The 24,144-nt window shown below is 39.0% G+C and overlaps 1 protein-coding gene across 2 annotated transcripts in view; it reads left to right on the top strand.

The window, feature by feature from the left end:
- OSBPL11 (oxysterol binding protein like 11) overlaps positions 1-24,144 on the top strand; it is an 81,625-nt gene that overhangs the window by 5,905 nt on the left and 51,576 nt on the right. For both annotated transcript variants that reach the window (XR_004811543.2, XM_025474663.3), the window contains exon 2: positions 22,445-22,513. Coding sequence is in view for 1 of the 2 variants with exons in the window: in XM_025474663.3 (XP_025330448.3) it covers positions 22,445-22,513 (69 nt within the window). In the remaining variant the exon portion in view is untranslated. The remainder of the gene's footprint in view (positions 1-22,444; positions 22,514-24,144) is intronic.

Genomic DNA, 24,144 nt, shown 5'->3' with positions numbered 1-24,144 from the left:
CAATATTACTTTAAAGATATTTTGTTGCTTTTTTTTTTTGAGCAGGTAAAAGAAATATATACAGTGAAGTGCTTACTTTACATACTTGTCCCACCCACTCAGTTTCCCTTCCTGGAGTCACTATGTATTACTGATTTTTTTTCAATGTACTTCCAGAGAAATTTATATTAGTTCTTTATGTAATAAATATGCACATACATATAACATTTTAAATTTATGTAGTTAAACTATTTGTTAAACTTGGTACAAATATTTTCCTGGCTGTGTTTTAATTTATTACATGTTTTCAGGCATATAAAAAACTTTTATTTATTTATTTATTTATTTATTTATTTATTTATTTATTTATTTATTTATTTTAAAAAGAGATTTATTTATTTATTTGTGATAGACATAGAGAGAGGCAGAGACACAGGCGGAGGGAGAAGCAGGCTCCATGCAAGGAGCCCGACGTGAGACTCGATCCAGGGTCTCCAGGATTGCGCCCTGGGCCAAAGGCAGGCGCTAAACCACTGAGCCACCCAGGGATCCCTAAAAAACTTTTATAAATCAGAACTCTTACACGTATTTTTAACTTTCACTTTGGATTATAGAAATGTTTATTTTTAAAGATTTTATTTATTTATTCATGAGAGAGACAGAGGCAGAGACATAGGCAGAAGGAGAAGCAAGCTCTTTGCAGGGAGCCCAACATGGGACTTGATCCCAGGATCCCGGGATCATGCTCTGAGCCAAAAGCGGAGCTCAACCGCTGAGCCACCCAGGCGTCCCTAGAGTGCAGTTCTTTGCCTGTTGGACAAAGACCTCAGTTTTTTATAAACTGACGGCTGGTGGCTTCTTTTGGTTCCTGGCTGCATGGGCCTCTCCACAGAGCATCTTACTACTTGGCAGCTTGTTTCAGCAGAGTGGGGAAGTGAGAAAGCAAGAGAATGCTATCAAGATGGAAGTCACAGTCCTTTGTAACTTAAACATGGAAGAGAAATCCTGGCACTTTTTAGTATTCATTAGAAGTAAGTGAGGACGGTCAGCCCAACAAGGTGTGAAAACCAGCAGCTGGGGATCACTGGGAGCCATGCAAGAAGGTGTCTATTACAGAGTTAGTATAAATAGACTCAAGATTGTCATCTTCTAAAAAAAAAAAAAAGATTGTCATCTTCTGTTGGGATAGATTTGACAAGTAGGCAATTGGAAATTTGTTGTTAAAGCTGAGGGTTTGGGACTGAATCTGTCAGGGAATAAGAGGAGCTATTAGAAGATCAGTTGCAGTGATCTAGACATAATACAGGGAATGGGCAGTAGGCTGGAAAAGAAGGAAACTGTTAGAGGAAGATTGACAGAACTTGGTGATTGATTGGATTGAGAGTTGTAGTGAGGGAAGGAAGTAAAAATTGACATCAGTCATCTAGATTTGAAACTACTAACAAACAGGCAGGTCTCTTCCTTGTTAGCAAATAGTTATGGGTTTCATTAAATGGATAGAAGTCTACAAATGTGTAATATTTTTATGATCAGACCTGGTGTTTACTGCTGTGAATACTCTTGTTACAAGGAAAAGTACTTACTTGCAAATGGAGAAAGATCTGCCTACATATAACCTAACATTTACTGTCTTCAGGGTGTGACCACTTCTTTGGAGTTTGATTTCAAGAAATCATGAGGGTTTGATTTTTTTCTCTGTTGGGGTTAAAAGTTGAATATATCTGTATCCTAGTTTTTGTTTTCCTCATCTGAAATTTGCTGTCAGTGCTAGTAAAAATAAGAGAAAGGCTGCTTAGAGGCATGTAACTAAAAACCATAAACTACTGTTCCAAAAATCTAGTGAGAGCTATACCAAATCTTGAGGAAAAAGGTTTGGTTTATTATGGTATGCTTTGATTTCTTAGTGTTTTATATTTAGCTTTATACGTCTAAATATACAGTGCATTTGAGTTCATATTTTATTTTTTTGTTATTTTTTAAGATTTTATTTATTTATTTATGAGAGACAGAGAGAGAGGCAGAGACCTAGGGAGAGGAAGAAGCAGGCTCCATGCAGGGAGCCTGATGCAGGACTCGATCCCGGGACTCCAGGATCACACCCTGAGCAGAAGGCAGATGCTTAAGGCAGATGCTCAACCGCTGAGCCACCCAGGAGTCCCTTGAGTTCATATTTTACTTAGAAGTTATACTGTATCAGGGATCCCTGGGTGGCGCAGCGGTTTGGCGCCTGCCTTTGGCCCAGGGCGCGATCCTGGAGACCCGGGATCGAATCCCACGTCGGGCTCCCGGTGCATGGAGCCTGCTTCTCCCTCTGCCTGTGTCTCTGCCTCTCTCTCTCTGTGACTATCATAAATAAATAAAAATTAAAAAAAAAAAAAAAAGAAGTTATACTGTATCAAAACTATACAAACAGATTAATGTTAGAACATGCAAATTAGTATTTTTAGTTCTTTTTTAATAAATTGCATAGTGTAGGTTCCAGAAGAAATTGCTTGGCAAATAGATTTGTGGAAATTATGTCTTTTTAGACTCTTGTTTTTAGACTCTTGTTTTTGAAAATAGTGGGGAGTATTCTTGATGTAATTGTACTGCTTTGCAGAGGGAACATTTTTGGTTCCCTTGTTTGAGGGAACATCTTCCCTAGCTGAGAATCTTCCCTTGTATTGATTGATTTTGTTTAATAAAATGATTTGTGTCCAGAATTATTCAGGTTAAAGTTAAAACTAAATGACATGATTAAATAGTTACATTACTGTTTTGGCATTACCATTTGAGTTTTAAAACAACTTAGTTTGGTGGTGAAAGAATTTTCTTTTGGGTTTACTAGATATTTTAACAAAGCATGATTTCCCACTCAGTATGTCCCTGTACTTGAGTTCTGGCTGCCTTTGCCATTTACCTCCATTGCTCTTTTTCTTCTTCTAAGATTTTATTTATTTATTTGAGAGAGAGAGACAGAGAAAGCACGAGTGGAGGGGGGTTGCAGAGAGAGAGGCAGACTTCTTGCTGAGTGGGGAACCTGATGTGGAACTTGATCCCAGGACCCTGGAATCATGATCTGAGCCAAAGGCAGATGCTTAAGTGACTGAGTCCAGGCGCCCTCCATTGCTGATCTTGAGATTGGTCGGAAGGGCTCTGGAGGGGAGAAACTGAAGTCTGGTTGCTGCTGGATGCATCTGGAAGCCCTAGTCAAAAGGAAGGGAGAGAAAAAGAAAAGCAAGAGGGAAAATAAGGAAAGAAAAAGGACAGAGCAAAGAGATAGAAACAGGGAGAGAAAGAAAAGGAGAGAGGGAGGGAATGACAATGGTGTAAATAGTGAGATGAAATGCCCCCAGTAGTTGCTTCTGAAACAGCTTTCTTTAACCTTGATAAAGGCCTTTTTAAAGTGCTGCCTGAGCTTGTAAACCCTCAACGCTACAAAGAAAACTTTATTATCAGTTTTGCAGATGTTTCACATTTTTAACATAAATGAAAAGCATATTTTTAAATGTAATTTTTTGGAATAGGTAATATGTTCACTTTATTAAAAAAAATAATTAGAAGGTGTCCAATGAAAAATCTCTTCCCATCCTCTACTGGTTCAAGGCTCCTCCTACCTAAAAATGGCTTCTTGTGTGTGCTTCTAGGGATTTTTTTTTTAATGATTTATTTATTTATTTGAGGTAGAGAGGGTGGGGTAGGGGCAGGGGGAGAGAGGAGTTTTTTATATATAAAGATTTTATTTGGAATCCCTGGGTGATTCAGCGGTTTAGCACCTGCCGTCAGCCCAGGGCGTGATCCTGGGGTCCTGGGATCGAGTCCTGCATCCAGCTCCCTGCATGGAGCCTGCTTCTCCCTCTGCCTGTGTCTCTGCCTCTCTGTCTCTGTGTATCTCATAAATAAATAATATAATCTTTAAAAAAAAGAGATTTTGGGCAGCCCAGGTGACTCAGCAGTTTAGCGCCGCCTTCAGCCTAGAGCGTGATCCTGGAGACCTGGGATTGAGTCCCTACATGGAGCCTGCTTCTCCCTCTGCCTGTGTCCCTGCTCTCTCTCTCTCTTTCTGTTTCTCTCGTGAATATTTTTTTTTTTTTTTAAAGATTTTATTTATTTATTCATGATAGTCACACAGAGAGAGACAGAGAGGCAGAGACACAGGCAGAGGGAGAAGCAGGCTCCATGCACCGGGAGCCCGACGTGGGATTCGATCCTGGGTCTCCAGGATCGTGCCCCGGGCCAAAGGCAGGCGCCAAACCGCTGCGCCACCCAGGGATCCCCTCTCGTGAATATTTAAAAAAAGATTTTATTTATGTATTTATTCATGAGAGATACAGATAGAGGCAGGGACACAGCAGGCTCCCTGTAGGGAGCCCAATGTGGGACTCGATCCCAGGACCCCGGGATCACAACCTGAGTGGAAGGCAGACACTCAATCACTGAGCCACCCAGGTAGGTGCCCCAGGGAGAGAGTCTTAAACAGACTCCACCCTGGGCTCGATCTCATCACCCTGGGATCACAATTTGAGCTGAAACAAAGAATCAAACGTTTAATTGACTGCACCACCTGGGTGCCCCTCCAAAGATTTTTTTTTTTAAAGAATTAAGCAAATAAAATCTATGTTTTGCCGCACTTTTAGTTTTACCATAGAAGGTATCTTAGTAGTATGTGTTAGTTCAGGCTGCTCTAACAAAATACTGTGCAAAATACTGTATGTGTTAGTTCAGGCTGCTCTAACAAAATTCAGGCTGTTTCTGTTACCTTTTCTAAAGGCTGAAACCTGAGATCAGGGTGCTGCTAGCGTTGTTGGGTTCTGGTGAGGTCTGTCTTCCAGGCCTGGCATATGGCCTCCTCCTTGTTCTGTCCTCACTTGGAGGGGAGGGAGGAAGGAAATGAGAGAAAGGGGCACTAATCCCCTCATAAAGGGCCCTGGGCTTATACATAAGGTCATATTGCAAGCATATAAATGTATCTGTGAGGAAAATACCCAGTGGTGGTTATTACTGAGTTAGTTTGTGATTCAGATAGTTATTGTCAGATTTCTCTTTATTGGGGTGTACAGTGCCAGTGTCTGAGTGCTTACTTTCCATCAGCCTTACCGGTGTAATGGGTTAATTAGATTGGAGAAAATGTAAAAATTTGTTAGGTTGAAAAACGGTGTTTCAAGTGTAGTTTTAATTTGCTTCTGTCTTATTACGAGTGAGGCTTTAGCATAAAATTTTGAGTGGGATTTTTTTTTAAGGTTTTATTTATTCATAAGAGAGAGAGAGACAGAGACACAGGCAGAGGGAGACGCAGGCTCCCCACTGAGGCTGATGCGGGACTCGATCACAGGACCCTGGGATTATGCCCTGAGCCAAAGGCAGACACTCAACCACGGAGCCCCTGGGCGCTCCTTGAATGGGATTTTATCCTGTTTTGCCATTATGGTAAATAGTGAATCAGGTTTAAAAATAAGCAATTGTCTTAAACTTTTTGGTTATTGTTAGATTCTTGGTAATTCAGGGATATGCTTTCATCTTAGAGTGTACAATGTGTATTTTAAGGTAATATTTAAAAATTTTACATAATTTTATAGATAAACAAATTATGGAATCATTTGATTATATAGATATTTATAACTAGGAGGGGATCTACTTCCTGGTAATGGGGAGTTTGAAAGTCTGTGTGTATGTATTGCTACGAAAAATTGAAACTTATTTTAAAAAATCAAGAGATTTTTCTTTTTTTTTTTTCTTTTTTTTTTTCTTTTTTTTTAATGATAGTCACAGAGAGAGAGAGAGAGAGAGAGAGGCAGAGACACAGGCAGAGGGAGAAGCAGGCTCCATGCACCGGGAGCCCGATGTGGGACTCGATCCCGGGTCTCCAGGATCGCGCCCTGGGCCAAAGGCAGGCGTCAAACCACTGTGCCACCCAGGGATCCCAAGAGATTTTTCTTTTATTGAAATAAAAGAGCTTTTTTATTTTCTGTACTTTTAAAAAATAATTGATATTTATAGGTACTGTGAGGGGAAAAATACTTGAGTATTTGAATTTGCTGTTACTTGGATCATAAATTTGAAATTTCCAAAGAAGAATGAACTTTTAGTCCGGTAATAAATGTATGAAAGCAAACATTGCTTGTTGTGGCTTGTGTAGTTGTCACCTTTTTTTTCCTTGTTTGTTCAAATATGAAGGAAGAAAAGTCCTTTTCTGCTTTTTCTTTTTACTTTCAATTTATTTATTTATTTACTTACTTACTTACTGATAGTCACACAGAGAGAGAGAGAGGCAGAGACACAGGCAGAGGGAGAAGCAGGCTCCATGCACCGGGAGCCGGACGTGGGATTCGATCCCGGGTCTCCAGGATCGTGCCCTGGGCCAAAGGCAGGTGCCAAACCGCTGCGCCACCCAGGGATCCCTTTACTTTCAATTTAGAAAGAATTGGTCTGAAGGAAGCAAAACATTTCTTTATATTCATTTCTTGGATTATGCAGTTATAGACAAAAATTAAATGTTATTCTAAGTGTATTTGGGAAAGGCCAGAGAGAGAGACATGGGAAAATAGAAGGAGAGAGTAGATGTAAATAGGGAGGAGGGCAGTGAGGCTTCTACGTCCTCGGTATTCTCTTGGTCTCTGGTGACTTGGTCTTATTGAAATGGCTGCTGTGAAGATCTTTTGAAGGTATCTCAGGGATAAGAAAACACTATTATGTGAATGAAATACTGTACCAGAAAAGCTTTTTTTTTTTAAGATTTTAATTTTTATTTATTCAGAGAGAGAGAGGCAGAGTCACAGGCTGAGGGAGAAGCAGGCTCTATGCAGGGAGCCTGACGTGGGACTCGATCCTGGGTCTCCAGGATCACACTCTGGGCTGCAAGCGGCGCTAAACTGCTGTGCCACCGGGGCTGCCCCAGAAAAGCTTGCTTGCTTGCTTGCTTGCTTGCTTGCTTTTCTTTTTTTTTTTTTTTTATTTCAGAAAAGCTTTCTATTTAAAAAGTTTTTTTTTTTTAAAGGATTTTCTTTTTTTAATTTTTATTTATTTATTTATGATAGTCACACACAGAGAGAGAGAGGCAGAGACACAGGCAGAGGGAGAAGCAGGCTCCATGCACTGAAAGCCCGACGTGGGATTCGATCCCGGGTCTCCAGGATCGCGCCCTGGGCCAAAGGCAGGCGCTAAACCGCTGCGCCACCCAGGGATCCCTATTTAAAAAGTTTTTAATTATAAATATAATGTGGCCTTTATTTGCAAACTAACTTTTTTTTTTTTTAAGATTTTATTTATTTATTCATGAGAGACACACAGAGAGAGGCAGAGACACAGGCAGAGGGAGAAGCAGGCTCCCCGCAGGGAGCCGGACGTGGGACTCAATCCTGGGACTCCGGGGTCACACCCTGGGCCAAAGGCAGATGCTCAACCACTGAGCCACCCAGGGATCTTGCAAAACTAACTTTTGAAATACGTTTCAGAAACTTAATTTTGAACCTTAATAAGGGGTACTGAAAAACCTACTAGTAATGTCTGAAAGTCCTGTTGTAGTTAAAGCTACACCTTATTTTTGTTGGCAAGTAATTTTTGCCTTCAGCTGGGGTGAGCAAATAGGTCCTCTTTCTCCATTGAAAGATGGTAGTTCAAAAAAAAAAAAGAAAAAGAAAGATGGTAGTTCAATTGGTTGTAGCCCCTTTGGAGAGCAAGTTGGTGATATCTATAAAAACTAAAAACAGGGGCTCCTGGGTGGCTCAGTCAGTTAAGTATCTGACTCTTGATTTCAGCTCAGGTCATCATCTCAGGTTTGTGAGATCAAGCCCTGTGTCAGCCTCTGCACTGGAGCCTGCTTAAGATTCTTTTCTCTCCCTCTGCTCCTCCTGCCTCTCTACCCCCCCCCCCCCAAAAAAACCCCTACAAAAACAAACTTAGCAATTTCACTTTTAGCAAATGTATATAGAGATATGTACAACTGTGTTGCAGCATTATTGGTAATAATAAAAGCCTTGAAAGAAAACTTTGTGAGTAGGGGGACTGGTTAACTCTTATGATACTGCCATGAAATGGATTACCATGCAGATGCTGGGAAGGAGCTAGAGCCATAGGTGTCAGTATGAAACCATCTCTAAGAAAACTGAGAAAAGTAAGGTTCAGAACTGTGTATAATTGCAGCCATTTGTTTAAAAAATAAAATGTGTGTGTGTGTCTGTGCGCACTTACAGGTGCATAGAATATCTCCAAAGAAGTACACAAGAAATTGAGAGAAGTCCTTATCTCTGAGGAGGGGAACTGGTGGTTGGGAGACAGGGTTGATAATGTAATACACAGTAATACTTATTGGGAGACAATTCTCCCTTTGTTCCTTACTCCCCACCCCCCCCTCAATTTATATAGCGAACAGCCTTGGAAGCTAGAGTATCTCCCTCGTAAACAGAAGTCAGGTTTATTTACCATCCAGTATAATAAAGATAAGGTCTCCCTCCTGCAGAGGTCAGGCTGACTTACTGTCCAATAGAAGATCTAGGTTCCCTGTACACGAGGTTCCTCATCTGTACCACAACCTCCTGCATGTGCAGGCATCTCTGGTCCTCTTTGTGTTGCTCTATGTGATGGGGACTATTGCTGTGGCTACTGAAGTCTTTTGTCTCTAACTCAGGAGTCTCACACACCTTCTGCCTGCATCCATGAAACTGGGCTAACTTGGTAGCTTGCAAGTAAGGTAACAGCTCAGACCCTTCATTATTCTTCACAAGATACGTACTGGAAAATACAGTAATTGTTTTTACGTCCTGTCATTCTGAGTTGATAATGTCAGGTTTAAGAAGATAAGACAGATCTAGAAAACCGATCTAGAAAATGAGCCTAGATCAAAGGAATTTGCCTATGGAGGAATTGACTTCCAGCAGTGGGAGAGAACCAGTATTTGTTGAGCATTAACCATATTGAAATACACTTCAGTAATAAAGGAGTTGAAATATATTATCTCTTTTTTTCTTTCCTCGTTATAAATCTGCAAGATATGTGTTCTTATCCCCATTTACAGATGAGGAAACTCAAGACCAGAGGTCTTACCTGCTTAAGGTCACATTGGAGTTCATACTTATATTGCTTGGTGCTAAGCCATATTTTTTTCTGTTATAATAAACAGCTTTCTAACTTTCTCAGAGTGCTAGAGGACTTTCTACTTTTCCATTTAGAAATTTTTTCTGTCCCATCTTCATTGAAGCTCTGTTGTCAAATGACCTGTTATCTGCATGAGGGATTTCTTAGTTGTCTATAGCAATCAAATTATGCATAGGGTTTTTTTTTTTTTTTTTTTTGGTCTATATAGGCAAATATTTTATAGCTGTGTTTCTCAAACTTTCTTCCTGAGTAATCTTTTTTGGGGGGCGGGGGAGAGAACATGTGCGCGCACAAGCGAGAGTTGAGATGGGGAGAGGGAGAGAATCTCAAGCAGATTTCTCCATTGAGCATGGAGCCCAAACCCTTGATTTCAACTCAAGTCATGATTTCAGGGTTGTGGCTCAGCGGTTTAGCACTGCCTTCAGCCCAAGGCCTGATCCTGGAGACCTGGGATCGAGTCCCACGTTGGTCTCCCTGCATGGAGCCTGCTTCTCCCTCCGCCTATGTCTCTGCCTCTCTCTCTTTCTCTCTCTGTGTCTCTCATGAATAAATGAATAAAATCTTTTTTTTTTTAAAGTCAGATGCTTAACCTACTCAGCCACCCAGTTGCCTCTAGTTCTGAACTCTCCTTTAACCATAGAAGATAGTGGGCACCTTAAATGGATCTAGCATGTGTTTTAAAGCAGTCCTTGTCTGGTATAACTTTCATGAGAGTTTTCTGTATTCAGAATTCATGATGATTTTATATTCTGTATAATGTTGCTTTAAGAGGTCAGTAAATGATATCCCAAGTTCAGGACCACTTGAGAAAGAGGACACAAGAATCAGTACACAATTGTTAGGTTTTTTCTTAAATGTTTTTTTTTAATTTTTTAATTTTTAATTTTTTAAATTTTTTAAATTGTTTTTTTATTTATGATAGTCACAGAGAGAGAGAGAGAGAGAGGCAGAGACACAGGCAGAGGGAGAAGCAGGCTCCATGCACCGGGAGCCCGATGTGGGATTCGATCCCGGGTCTCCAGGATCGCGCCCTGGGCCAAAGGCAGGCGCCAAACCGCTGCGCCACCCAGGGATCCCTTTTTTAAATTTTTTTTATTGTTTTTTTCTTAAATTGTAATAGATGTAAGATTTACCATCTAAACTATTTTTTTAGGTGTACAGTTAGTATAGTCACATTGTTGTGCCATAGTCACTACTATTCTTTAGAATTTTTCATCATCTCAAACTAAAACTCCATATCCATTAAATAAAAACTCCCCGTTCCCCCACCCCAGCCCTTACCTCCTGCCAACCACTATTCCATCTTCTGTTTCTATGATTTTGACTACTCTAGGTACCTCATATAAGTGAAATCATACAATATTTGTCACTTTGTGTGTTTGGCTTAATTCACTTAGCATAATGTCCTCAAGTTTCATCCATGTGGCAGCATGTGTCACAATTTCCTCCATTTTATTTTATTTTATTTTATTTATTTTATTTTATTTATTTATTTATTTTATTTTATTTTATTTTATTTATTTTATTTATTTATTATTATTTTTCCTCCCTTTTAAAGACTAAATAACGTATTTGCCACATTTTGTTTATCCATTCGTCTGTTGATGTACTTTTGCGTTTCCATTTTCTGGCTATCATGAGTAATGTTACCGTGAAGATTGGTATACAAATATCTGTCTGAGTCTCTGCTTTCATTCTATTGTGTATGTACTCAGAAGTGGAATTGCTGGGTCATATAGTAATTTGACATTTAATTTTTTGAGGAACCACCATTAGTGTTTTCCACAGCAGCGGTACCATTTTACATTCCCACCAGCAATGCAGAAGGGTTCCAATTTCTCCACCTCCTTGCCAACCCTTGTTGTCTCTGTCTTTGGTTTGTTTTTGGTTTTGATAATAGACATCCTATGATGTGAAGAAATAGTTTATTACTGGAAAAAGCTCACTGAAGAAAACAGCAGCAGTTAACGTGGTCAAGTAGGTGTGCTATTTCCACTCTGGAGTTGGGCACATTTATTTACCTCGTCACAGGCAGTTTGGAATATTCAGGTCTTACCTCTGTCAGAGCAGAGGAGAATTTGTCTTTTTTGGGTAGGAGGCAGATTCAAGGAAAGAGCTCAGAAAGAGTGCGCTGTTCATGCCAAGCTGTGGAAGGTGTCAGGGTAAGGATGGGGAGGGGAGGACAGCAGCTCCCTGGAGAAGTTCTCCACATGAAAATATGTCAGGAGGGAGCAAGATTTTTCTTAACATACATGAGAATTTTATTAAAAATGCTTTAACTTCTTGTAGTCACCTGAATTTGCTCTAGAATGTAGTCTGGTTTTATCCTGTTCTCCCAGGCACCCAGCCCCGTTTTGGGTATGTGTAACTTAATTTGGGAAGTAAGTACTTATAGGAAACACAGTTCTATAACCCAAAAGAGCAAAGGTCATATGGTCATAGTGGAAAGTTTTAAAAAATGTAATCTATATCTAATAATAGATGGAAATAGCTCTATGCCTGAACTATGCCACCTATTCAAGAGAATTGAACATTTAAAATATTTTTATTATAAAAATAACAAGATATCAAAAATTGGAAAATATGAAACAGTAAAGCAAGTAAAGTAAAATTATGGTTCTTCCCATCCGGTAATCGCCATAGTTTCTATTTTGTATAGTTTTATTCTGTGCAGATTTTTTATAGGCTATATAAAATTTGGTAGCCTGTAAATTTGGTAGTTTTAATGATCAAAACTCATAGACATTTTACTTGCTGAATACTCTTCTAGGATACTTCTTTTTATTTTTTTAGAGTATTAAATTCCAGTGAGTTAACATATCATGTAATCTATGATACTTAATCATTCTCCTAATGTCATTCATTTAGCTTGTTGTCTTCCTCTCCATTTCCTTTTTTCTGTCTTTATTATTATTATTTTAATTATTGTAAATAGTGCTACAGTGGACACAGTTGCATATTATCTTTGTCTACATTTCTAATCGTTTTCTTAGACCAGATGGCTGGAAGTAAAATACTGGGCCCAAGAACGTTGACATTTAAAAAAAAATTTAATTCCAGTATAATTAACATAAAGTGTTATGAGTTTTGGTGTATGATATAGTGATTCAGCAATTTTCTATATTACGCAGTGCAAAAAGCATTAATGTTTTTAAGGCTCTTAGCAGGAAGGGAGTACCTTTCAACTTGACTTTATACTTTCAGGTATAGACTAAAACACAGTTGGATTTAGAATTTGTTTTATATGAGATTGATTTGAGTATACAGGCTGTGAGTTGATTTTTTTTTTCCAGCTATTCAGAATTGTGTTGTGGTTTTATAGAAATATTCGGCTTCTATCTTCTCATTGCCTAAATCATTAAACAGAGATTTCTTGAACACTTGTTATATCCCAGGCTATACATTAGGTGCTGCAAGGAATATGAGGATGAGTAAGAAGCAGTCACTGCTCTGCAGAATATGTCTTTACAGCAGAAGGAGGTACATGTGTTGCAGTTGCTCCCCATCTGTTGTCAGTTACTTTTTCTTTAGCTAAACAGGCTGCTCTCTCCCTTCATCATGCTATTTATGCTATCAAAGGGGTGAACCACAACTAAGCTAATTTTGGAGGACAGTTTTTGCTTAGCAGAAAGTAGGAATTTTGATCTGTGGCTTGACAGGCACCGGCTTTTCACCTCTCGGTAGCTTTGAACATGCTTGATCACAAACTTACTTAAGTTTGATCCTGGGTTTCTTCCTGCTACTCAGCTACTTCTTATCACTTTTCTGCACTCCTGTAGGCTTTTTTTTCTTTTTTTTAGTATTTTTATTTATTCATGAGAGACACAGAGAGAGGCAGAGACATAGGCAGAGGAAGGAGAAGCAGGCTCCATGCAGGAGCCGGATTCAGGACTCAGTCCTGGAACCCCAGGATCAGGTCCTGAGCCAAAGGCAGATCCTCAACTGCTGAGCCACCCAGGTGTCCCTCCCTTGGCCTTTAAAACTTTTCCTTAGGATTCTTTCTTAGACTCTGTTCCATCTCTTGTCATTTTATAATCCTTTTTGGGTGATTTTATTTGCTCTAATGGCTTCAAAATCAGTTACATGCTTATATGCTGGTCACTACCAAATCTATACATCCCACCCAAATCATGCTACCTTATTGGATATGTATGTCCCACAGATCCCTGAAATTCAACATGTAAAACTGGAACAAACCCAAAACTTCCCAGTGAAGGTATTAGTATTTCTACAGTTGTTCCAGCTGGCTCTGTCCCTTCTGTCTCACCCTTATTTTCACTCTCCATTTCTTTCTCACTTCACATCTAGTCAGTCAAATCCTGTCATTTCAGCCTCAGTCACTATTGACTCCTGTGTCTTTGTTTAGTGAATCCTATGTCTTTAATGAAATAACTTTCCAATTTGTATGACAGCTGAAAACAGTCCCAATGTGTCTCTCCTCCAATAAGAGACTTTGTCATTGTCTTTTTCTTCAAGGAGAGATATTTCTCTTAGATTAGATTATGTTTTGGGGATGGAGAGAAATTGTCTTCTTTATTTTCCCATCCTTTTCAGTGGATTTTCAGAATGCATGACATTTAGAAGGTACTGAGTAATTGTGCTGAACTGAAATGAGGATTTCAGACGGAAAGTCGCTTAATTCTAAAAGCTTTTATGTATGATCAAGAAGGGGGAAGAAATAAGTGTATTATAGTAATGAAGACTTAGGAATTGAAATAATCATTGAGTTATTTCAGAGAAGATGAGGCTCACATTAAATACAATAATGCCACTTGGCATAGTTCAGTTAATCAGTTGTTTTTATAGACTATCAGCCTCTAGTACTAATTGAAATGGAATGCTAACAAGTTTAAAAGATCAGAATATACCCAGTTTGTTCAGTGGTATGGTTCCTGAAGGCCTGAGAAAGAAATTAACCTTTTCACAGCTTGTTTTTCAGTGTATTAGTCTTTGGGACCATCATTTCTACTTCAAAGAACACAAAATAGTAATATGATATAATCAGACATGTGTGTTCCCACTTGAACTAGTTTTTATTCATGTTAACAGATACATTAAAAATATCCTGTAAAACATCACACATTTTATTTGTTTAAAGATTTAATTATTTATTTATTTTAGAGCATGCATGAATGAGGGGTGGGGCAGAGGGAGAGAGAGAAGGAGGGAAAGAATCTCAAGCAGACTCCATGCTGAGTGTGAAGCCTCCTGTGGGGCTCAATTTCACAACTATGAAATCATGACCTGAGCGGAAACTAAGATGCTTAACTGACTGAGCCACCCAGGTGCCCATTCATTCATTCATTCATTCGAGACCGAGCAAGAGAGCACAAGCAGGGGGAGCTTTAGAGGGAGAGGGAGAAGCAGGTTCCCCGTGGGGCATGATTGCAGGACTCTAGGATCATGATCTGAACTGAAGGCAGACAATTAACCAACTGAACCCAGGCACCCCCTTTTATTAATTTAAATTTTACTTAGTTAACATATAGTGCAATATTGATTTCTGGGGTAGAATTGAGTCATTCATCACTTATATACAACACCCAATGCTCATTACAGCATCCATCACCCATCTACCCCATTCCCCACCTCCCTCCCTCCATCAGCCCTCAGTTTATTTTCAACTGTTGAAGTGTCTTCTGGTTTGTTTCCCTCTCTCTTTTTTCCCCCTCCCATATGTTTTATCTGTTTTCCTCCTTAAATTCCCCACATGAGGGGCACCTGGGTTTTATTGGTTAAGCATCTGCCTTTGGCCCAGGGCATGATCCTGGGGTCCCAGGATCGAGTCCCACATCAGGCTCCCTGCAGGGAGCCTGCTTCTCCCCCTGCCTATGTCTCTGCCTCTCTCTCTATGTCTCTCATGAATAAATCAATAAAATCTTAAAAAAAAATTCACAGATGGGTGAGATCATATGGTATTTGTCTTTCTTTGATGGACTTATTTCACTTAGCATAATATGCTCTAGCTCCATCCACATATTTGTAAATGGCAAGATAACATTTTTTTCTGATGACCATTGTGTATATATACTACATCTTTTGTATCCATATATCAGTGTCAATTGATGGACATTTGGGCTGTCTCCATATTTTGTCTATTGTTGATAATGTTGCTATAAACATAGGGGTGCAAATCTATTCTTTAATCCTTTGGGTAAATACCTAGTAGTGTAATTGCTGGATCATAAAGTAATTTTATTTTTTTTACTTTTTGAGGAACCTCCATACTCTTCTCCAGAGTGTCTGCACCAGTTTGCATTCCCACCAACAGTGCAAGAGAGTTCCCCTTTCTCTGCATCCTCACCAAAACCTGTTATTTCTTGTATTGTTCATTGTAGCTATTCTGACAGGTGTGAGGTAGTATCTCATGGTTTTGACTTGCATTTCCCTGATGATAAGTGATGTATCTTTTCATGTGTCTAAGCCATCTCTATGTCTTCTTTAGAAAAATGTTTATGTCTTTAGCCCATTTTCTTAACTGGACTATTTGTTTTTTGGGTGTTGAGTTTGATAAGTTCTTTATAGATTTTGGATACTAACCCTGTATCACATATGTCATTTGCAGATATCTTCTCCCATTCTGTAGGTTGTCTTTTAGCTTTGTTGATTGTTTTCTTTATCGTGCAGAAATTTTTTATCTCAAGTCCCAATAGTTAATTTTTGCTTTTGTTTCCCTTAAACCTCCAGCAATGTGTCTAGTAAGAAGTTGTTATGGCCAATGTCACAGAGGTTGCTGCCCGTGTTCTCTTCTAGGATTTTGATGGTTTCTTATCTCATATTTAGATCTTTCATCCATTTTGAATTTGTTTTTGTGTATGAAAGTGGTCCAGTTTCTTTTTTTTTTTTTTTTTTCTTTGCTGGTTATGGGTCTGTTCAAATTTTCTCTTTCTTCCTATTTCAGTTTTGGTAGTTGGTAAGTTTCTAGGAATTCAACCATTTCTTCCAGATTGCCCAGTTTGTTGGCGTATAATTTTTCATAGTATTCTCTTACAATTGTAGTTCTGTGGTGTTGGTTTTGATCTCTCCTCTTTCATTCATGATTTTATCTGAGTCCTCTTTTGTTTTTGGTAAGTCTGGGTGGGAATTTGTCAATTTTATTAGTTGTTTCAAAGAACCAGTGATTGGTTTTGTTGATCTATTCTACTGTGGGTTTTTTTGTTTCTTTATCGTTGATTTCTGCTCTATTTTTTATTTCTCTTCTTCTGCTGGCTTTAGGTTTTATTTGCTGTTCCATTTCTATTTCCTTTAGATGTAAGGAAAGGCTGTGTATTTGGGACATTTCTTGCTTCTTGAGGTAGGCCAGTATCGCAATATATTTCCCTTTTAGGACTGCCTTTGCTGCATTTGAAAGGTTTTAGACTGTTGTGTTTTCATTTTCATTTGCTTCCATATATTTCTTAAAATTTCTTCTTTGATTTCCTGGTTAACTCAGTCATTCTTTTGTAGCATGTTCTTTAACTTCCATGTATTTGAAGTCTTTCCAACTTCTTTCTTGTGTTTGACTTCATGTTTCTTAGTGTTGTGGTCTGAAAATATGCATGGTATGATCTTGATCTTTTTTATTTGTGACCTGGTATGTGATCTCTTCTGGAGAATGTTCCATATGCACTTGAAAAGAATATGTATTCTCCTGCTTTAGGATGAGATGTTCTGAATATATCTGTTAAGGCCATCTGGTCCAGTATGTCGTTCAAAGCCTTTGTTTCCTTGTTAATTTTATACTTTGATGATCTGTCCATTCTTGTAACTGGGATGTTGAAGTCCCCTACTATTGTTGTTTTGTTATCGATGAAGTTTTTTTATGTTTAATATTGATTTATACTGTTGGCTGCTTCCACATGAGGGGCATAAATATTTATAATTGCTAGATCTTCTTGAATGATTGACCCCTCATTTTTTCCCCACTCAGAGAGTCCTCCCTTAATATTTCTTGCAGGGCTGGTTTAGTGGTTTAGTGGTCACAAACTCCTTAGTTTTGTTTGCTTGGGAAAGTCTTTGTCCCTGACCTTTCTCTTCTGAATGATAGCCTTGCTGGATGAAGAATTCTTGGCTGCATATTTTTCCCAGTTAGCCCGCTGACTGTTTCCTTCCACTCTCTTCTGACCTGTCACATTCTGTGGACAGACATGCTGCAAATTTGATCTGTCTTCTCTTGTAGGTTAAAGACTATTTCCCTTGCTGCTTTCAGGATTCTTTGCTTGTCTGTGTATTTTGTAAATTTGACCATGAAATTTAATGGGAGTTCTCTGTGCTTCTTGGATTTTGATGTCTGTGTCCTTCCCCAGATTTAGGGAAGTTTTCAATTATAATTTATCCAAATATACCTTCTGCCCCCATTTCTCTTTCTTCATCTTCTGGAATTCCTATGATATAAATGTTATTACACTTTAATAAGTCACTGAGTTCCCTAATTCTACCTTTGAAGTCCTCCATTACCTTTCTTTCCCTCTTCTTTTCAGCTTCATTTTTTCCCCATAATTTTATCTTCTATATCACTGATTTGCTCCTCTGCTTCATCCATCCTGATTTTTATAACCTCCATTTAGGATTGCATCTCAGTTACAGCATTTTTAATTTTGGCCTGACTAGATTTTAGTTCTTTTATCTCTACAGTAAGGGATTCTGTAGTGTCTTTTATGTTTTTTTCAAACTCAGCTAGTACCTGTATAATTATTGTTTTAAATTCTAGTCCAGACATCTTATGTCTACATTGATAAATCTCTGGTTATCATTTCTTCATGTTCTTTTGAGGTGAATTCCTCTGTGTTGTCATTTTGGAGAGAGAAGAAAAAGGAAAATAAAAATAAAAATTGAGGAATAAAGGAACCTAGGTCCTAGATATGTTTTGATCTACTTGTTATGAGAAGCTTGATAGAAAAAAGATGGCTTAGTTGGTTGAATGGACAACTCTTGATTTCAGCTCAGGTCATGATCTCAGTCAGGGTCCTGGGATGGAGCCGAGCATCAGGCTCCGTGCTCAGCAGAGAATCTATTTGAGGATTCTCTTTCGTTCTCCCTCTGCCCCTCCCTGTTCATGCTCTCTCTCTCTCTAATAAATAAATCTTTTTTAAAAAGGTAGAAAGAGGGATGCCTGGGTGGCTCAGTGGTTGGGCGTCTGTCTTCGGCTCAGGTCGTGATCCCAGGATCCTGGGATCGAGTCCCGCATCCGGCTCCCCACAGGGAGCCTGTTCTCCCTCTGCCTAGGTCTCTGTCTGTCTCTGTGTCTCTTGTGAATAAATAAAATACTTAAAAAAATTAAAAAGGTAGAAAGAAACAAAAAGATTAAAAATTTAAAAATATGTGTATAAAATTTAAAAAATGCTATTTCTGTATCTGTAAAACAAAACAAAAACAAGAAACAAAACCCAAAGGATGCTAGATCCTGTTTGCCTTAACACTGAAGCTTTGCAGCACTCTGTGATCAGTAGACTTGGTTTGTGAGGGGTGTTTGTGTTGGTCTTCTGGTGGAGGGGCCTGCTGCTCTGATTCTCAGGTGGAATTGCCGTAGTGGAGATGCTCCTGTAGGACAAAGGGGGCCAGGGTTTGGTGTAGTGGTTCCGTTCTCCACTCGGTGATGCTGTTTCAGCTCACTGAGATGGATCAAGCTGGCGGGGGAAGGGGAGGAGGAAAATGACTTTAACCTGTTCTCTCCTCTTTCAGAGCCGGGAAATGCCTAAGCCCTCACAGATGCCCATACAGTGACCCTGACTGTGTTACTGGTTTCCATCAAGATTCCTGCCTTCACCCTGTATACTAGCTGTCTTCCTGCCAAACGGCTCAGCACTCCTGTGTTTTATCTCAGGCGTGGCTGTTTCAAAAACCCACCCTCCAAAACAAAACAAAACAAAGCCCCACCCTTCAGAGACCCTCGGGGCACAGACCCACACTGATCCTCTAGGGGAGGATTTCCCTGCATTGTGGCCAGTGTCAGCTTGTTGCAAGAGACAGCTGCACAGTCTCCCAGCAGTTCAGTTTATGGTAGATTGGGACAAACAGCTAGTGCCAGGCTCTGCAGCCCTCAGTTTGAGTCTTTGCTCTTGTACTAGTGAGTCGGACACCTTGATGGTGGTGCCTGTAGGGTCCTTTGCCTGTGGAGACACCTTGTCACCTTTACCAAATGTACTCCAGGCAGGATTACCACTTCTTCCCGTGTGACCCTAGGGATCCTCAGGCTGCCTGCTGCTGGGGCTCAACGCTGCTTTCCCACTGCAGCGCCACTCAGTTCCTTAGGGGCAAACCGGGCAATGTCTTAGACCCCTGAAACTTTGAAACGTGCATCAGTGTTTATAGAAAGCTGGCAGTATTGTAAACTTCTCCTTTTTCACTATCAGTGGTTTTGGAGAATAGTTTTCTTGTGCAATTCTCAGCACGTGTTTTTACTTTTTTTTTTTCTTCCTTTTCCAGGAGGCGCTTTCTTTCTCTTCCTCTTCTCTCACTGCTCCCCACCACTGTCAGGGCTCCCTCCACAAGGCGGTGCCCATGGCTCTTTTCTCTGACAAACTCCCTCCCTTATTTTTCTTGTTTGTAGAAGTGCAGCTTTATTCTTTAGGACTTCTGATCAATTTCTTGGGTGTTCAGAAAGATTTGATATTTATCTAGCTGTGTTGGAGGGAGGAGACAAGCTTGGGGTGACCTTACTCCTGCCATCTTACCTTTCTTAGATTCACATATTTTATTTTTTATTTATTTAAAAAAATTTTTTTTAGTTTTTAGATTTTATTTATTTATTCATGATGGACACACAGAGAGAAAGGCAGAGACACAGACAGAGGGAGAAGCAGGCTCCCAGCAAGGAGCCCCTTGCAGGACTCCATCCCATGACTTGGGGATCACTCCCTGAGCCAAAGGCAGACGCTTAGCCACTGAGCCACCCGGGTGTCCCAGATTCACACATTTTAAATGGGAGCAATGCATGAGGGTTAGAGGTAATATATGAGGAATCAGTTATAAGGAGGGAGAGGAGAAACGGAAGAGTGAACAAAAGATGTTTGCTCACACAACTTTTTATACTGACCACCAGATGGTACAGTTGTTCCGCATCTGCTGGTTGTACTGACTGCGGAAAGGGAAGGATGACAGAAAGCAGGACAGTGCCAACCAGCTGTTTCAAAGAATAAGATGTTCCTTAAGTTGATTCTTTTTAGTCTTAGATGTCTGTTTTATGAAGTAAATGCAGGGCAACAGTTTATAATTAATTGCATGTGAATTTCTAGTTCTTTTGGGGCTGCCTTTACTTTATGGTCAAATAAGCCATATCAGTATTGCCCTTGTAATTTCTGTGAGAAAGTTAAATCTTTAGATATAAGCATCAACAAAATATTAACATTTAAAAATTGAACACACAACATTACTGTACTGAAGCCTGGGAAAGATGTGGGAGCTAGACAAGAAGAATATATTCGTGCTTTTTTAAGTACCAGTAGAACTGAAAGAAATAGCTTTACTGTGACCTGGGGCTGCTCCTAGAGGAACTCTAGCAAAAACCCAAGGGGCTGGGTTTCGAGAGAAGAATTCTTTCCTCTAGATGTGGGCTTTAGAAAATACTGAAATGAGAACTCAACTGGTACTGTCAGTTTTAACATGACATAATATATAACTATCAGAAGTTGGAGTTGGCATTTTCGAAGTGGACAGCCGTTGTCTTGAGATTAGTGACTTTAAATGGGACGCCTGGGTGGCTCAGAGGTTTGGTGCCTGCTTTCGTTCCAAGAAGTAATCCTGGAGTCCAGGGATCAAGTCCCACGTCGGCCTCCTGCGTGGAGCCTGCTTCTCCCTCTGCCCGTGTCTCTCATGAATAAATAAATAAAATCTTAAAAAAAAAAAAAATTAGTGACCTTATGAAACCCAAAGGGCTTGTAGTTTCACTTAATAAACAGTATTGCTTGCTAGTTTTAGAATGAAAGATACAGAAAAAAAATAACGTAGTTAAGGGATCAATTCTTTTTTTTTTTTTTTTAATATGTGATACTTTAATGAAAGTTTATCTTAGGGGTGCCTGGATGGCTCAGTTGGTAGAGCATGTGAGTTTTTAAAAAAAAATTTATTTATTCATAGAGACACACATTGAGAGTGAGAGTGAGAGAGAGGCAGACACACAGGCAGAGGGAGAAGCAGGCACCATTCAGAGAGCCCGACATGGGACTCGATCCCGGGTCCCCAGGATCATGCCCTGGGCTGCAGGCGGCGCTAAACCGCTGAGCCACCGGGGCTGCCCAGGGATCAATTCTTTATGTTTAGATTTGATCTTTTATTTTCAAGTACTTGGAAGAAATGATATGAGAAAGACACTTGACACAGTTTATTCCTAAGGTATCCCCCTTCCCCTCTCCCTAGTAATAACTGCTAGTCTTATAATCAGGTCATTTCATTTTCCTGACAGAATTGTTACCTTGAGCCCGTTTTGTCATTGAGATCAACCTGAATCTGTTTTGAACTTTGTTCTGTTAGTGGTGTCAGCTCTTCCTTGCTCTTTGCGTTTAACATCCATGTTTTAAAGGTTGCCAGTTACTGTACACTTACTTGGTTTCCTTCATGCTGTTCAGCTGAAATTTTGCCAAGTATGTTCTGTGACTTAGGGATAGCAAAGAAAATTAATGGTAACTATCCACTGCATTTTATAGTGTAAAGTGAAAACTTTAGATGGGTTTTAAAGGAATTCTAATGTAAATTATAAAATTAAAAAATGAATATATCAACAAGATGTCAGTGTAGGTCTAACTTTAGATCTTTTCATAAGTATAAGGAACCTTAAAATATTGGAAAAGAGATATCAATGAGCCGTTGCATTTTCTATGACCTACTATAGTAGAACCTATGTGTAGTAAGTAAAAAAAGGGGAGTAGGAGGTAGAGAAACTCAACTGTAATAGAGGCAAATGATATAGGCCTCAAAATCTTTTCCGGTGGCAAAACTTAAATCTCATCAAAAACAGGACCTTTATTTGTAAGCCCAAGGAATCAGAAACAGAACAGAATGACCTCTTGTGTGTCCCACCAGAGTGAGGAGGCACTATTCAATTTAGAGACCTTTTCTGGCTTTCTAGAACCATAAAACTTTTATTTCTTTAGTATTGAATTATAAAATATTTTTATTTATAATTGTAGTGCATTCATTTTATATTTATGTAGTTTTATATTTATATAATGATTTTATATTTGAAATATTGTATATAACTTACAGGAGTTTATACTTGTTCTGAAGAACTCTGGTAGAATAAAGACCTATGGATAGCAGTTTTGGAGGATTAAATACCTCTTTGTTAACCTATAAATTTTACTTATGAAGAAAGTTTGAGGCATTTGTAGAACACATGTGTCTACAGCTATTTTTAAAACTGTTGAGTTAATTTCCTGATACTTCTAATTTCCATTGACCGGTGCATTCTGATCTTTTTCAGTGATCACATGGAAAATGTATATGGCTACCTAATGAAGTACACCAACCTTGTCACTGGGTGGCAGTACAGGTAAGTGATGATCTATGTCACATTCCTCTCCTAAGAGACCAGAAATACGGCTGATAATTTTATATTCTGATATTACTTCTGTACAAACATGGATAGGAAGAATGATATACAGTTATTTAGAGTCTGATGAATTCTCCTTTTTAGAGGATGAGAAGAATTGCTGTCTGTTCAGATGGCATCCTCCAAATGCCTCAGAAGTTAGTATTTTTTTTAATTAAAGAATAATTGACATACAGTTTTAGGTGTATAACACAGTGATTTGGTATTTATGTATGTTACAAAATGGTCACTTCAGTGAGTCCAGTTACCATCTGTCACCATACCAAGTTGTTATAGTATTACTGATTATATTCCCTATGCCATATCCTTTTGTCTTATTTTATAATTGGAAGATTGTACCTCTTAGTCCTCTTTATCTATATTGTTTATCCTCCCATCCCTCATTTCCTCTGACAACCATCAATTTTTTCTCTATATCGATGAGTCTGTTTCTCTTTTATGTGTTGGTTTTATTTTTTAGATTCTACACATAAATGAAGTCACAGTATTTATTTTTCTGTCTGACTTATTTCAGCTAACATAATACCCTCTAAATTCATCCATGTAGTCACCAATGGCAAGATCTCATTCTTTTTTTATGGCTTAGTAATACCCATTGTGTGTACGTGCATTTATCTATATCTATACCACATCTTCTTTATCCATTCATCAAGAAACGTTTAGCTACCTCTGAAACTAATAGTATAGTATATGTGAATTAAGTCGAATTTAGATAAATTTTTAAAAAGTTATAAGTATGTATATTTAGTTGCTTCCATATCTTGGCTATTGTAAATGCTGCAATGACCCTATGTAGGGTACATGTGTCTTTTCAAATTAGTGTTTTCATTTTTTTTCAGATAGAAACCTAGAAGTGGAATTTTTGGATCATATGGTAGTTCTATTTTTATTTAATTTTAATTTTAATTTTTTCCTATTTTACCCACCCTTACAACCACCTCTCCTCTGGTAACTATCAGTTTGTTCTCTATAGTTAAGAGTCTGTTTCTTGGTTTGTCTCTCTCTTTTTTGTTTTGTTTTGTTTGAATGAAGTCATAAGGTATTTTTCTTTTTCTGACTGACTGACTTAGCATTATACTCTCTAGTTCCATCCATGTTGTTGCTACTGCCAGGATTTCATTCTTTTTGATGGCTGAATAATACTCCAAAATGTGTGTGTGTGTGTGTGTGTGTGTGTGTGTGTGTGTATGTGTATGCCGTATCTTTTTTTTTTTTTTTAAGATTTTTTTAATTTATTCATAGACACAGAGAGAGAGAGAGAGAGGCAGAGACACAGGGAGAGGGAGAAGCAAGCTCCATGCAGGGAGCCCGATGTGGGACTTGATCCCGGGTCTCCAGGATCACACCTCAGGCTGCAGGTGGCACCAAACCGCTGCGCCACCAGGGCTGCCCTCTTTTTTTTTTTTTTTTTTTTTATTATTATTATTTGAGAGAAAGAGAGAGAGCAGCATGAGTGGGGTGGGGGTGAGGGGATGGAGAGAGAGAGAGAGAGAGAGAGAGAGAGAATGAGAGAGAGAGAGACTGACTCCCTGCTGTGCAGGGGCTTCTTCCCAGGACTCTGGGATCATGAC

This window comes from Canis lupus, chromosome 33 (assembly GCF_003254725.2).
Source record: "Canis lupus dingo isolate Sandy chromosome 33, ASM325472v2, whole genome shotgun sequence".
In the NCBI taxonomy this organism is placed as follows: Eukaryota; Metazoa; Chordata; class Mammalia; order Carnivora; family Canidae; genus Canis; species Canis lupus.
This window is presented reverse-complemented; position numbering and strand designations above follow the sequence as displayed.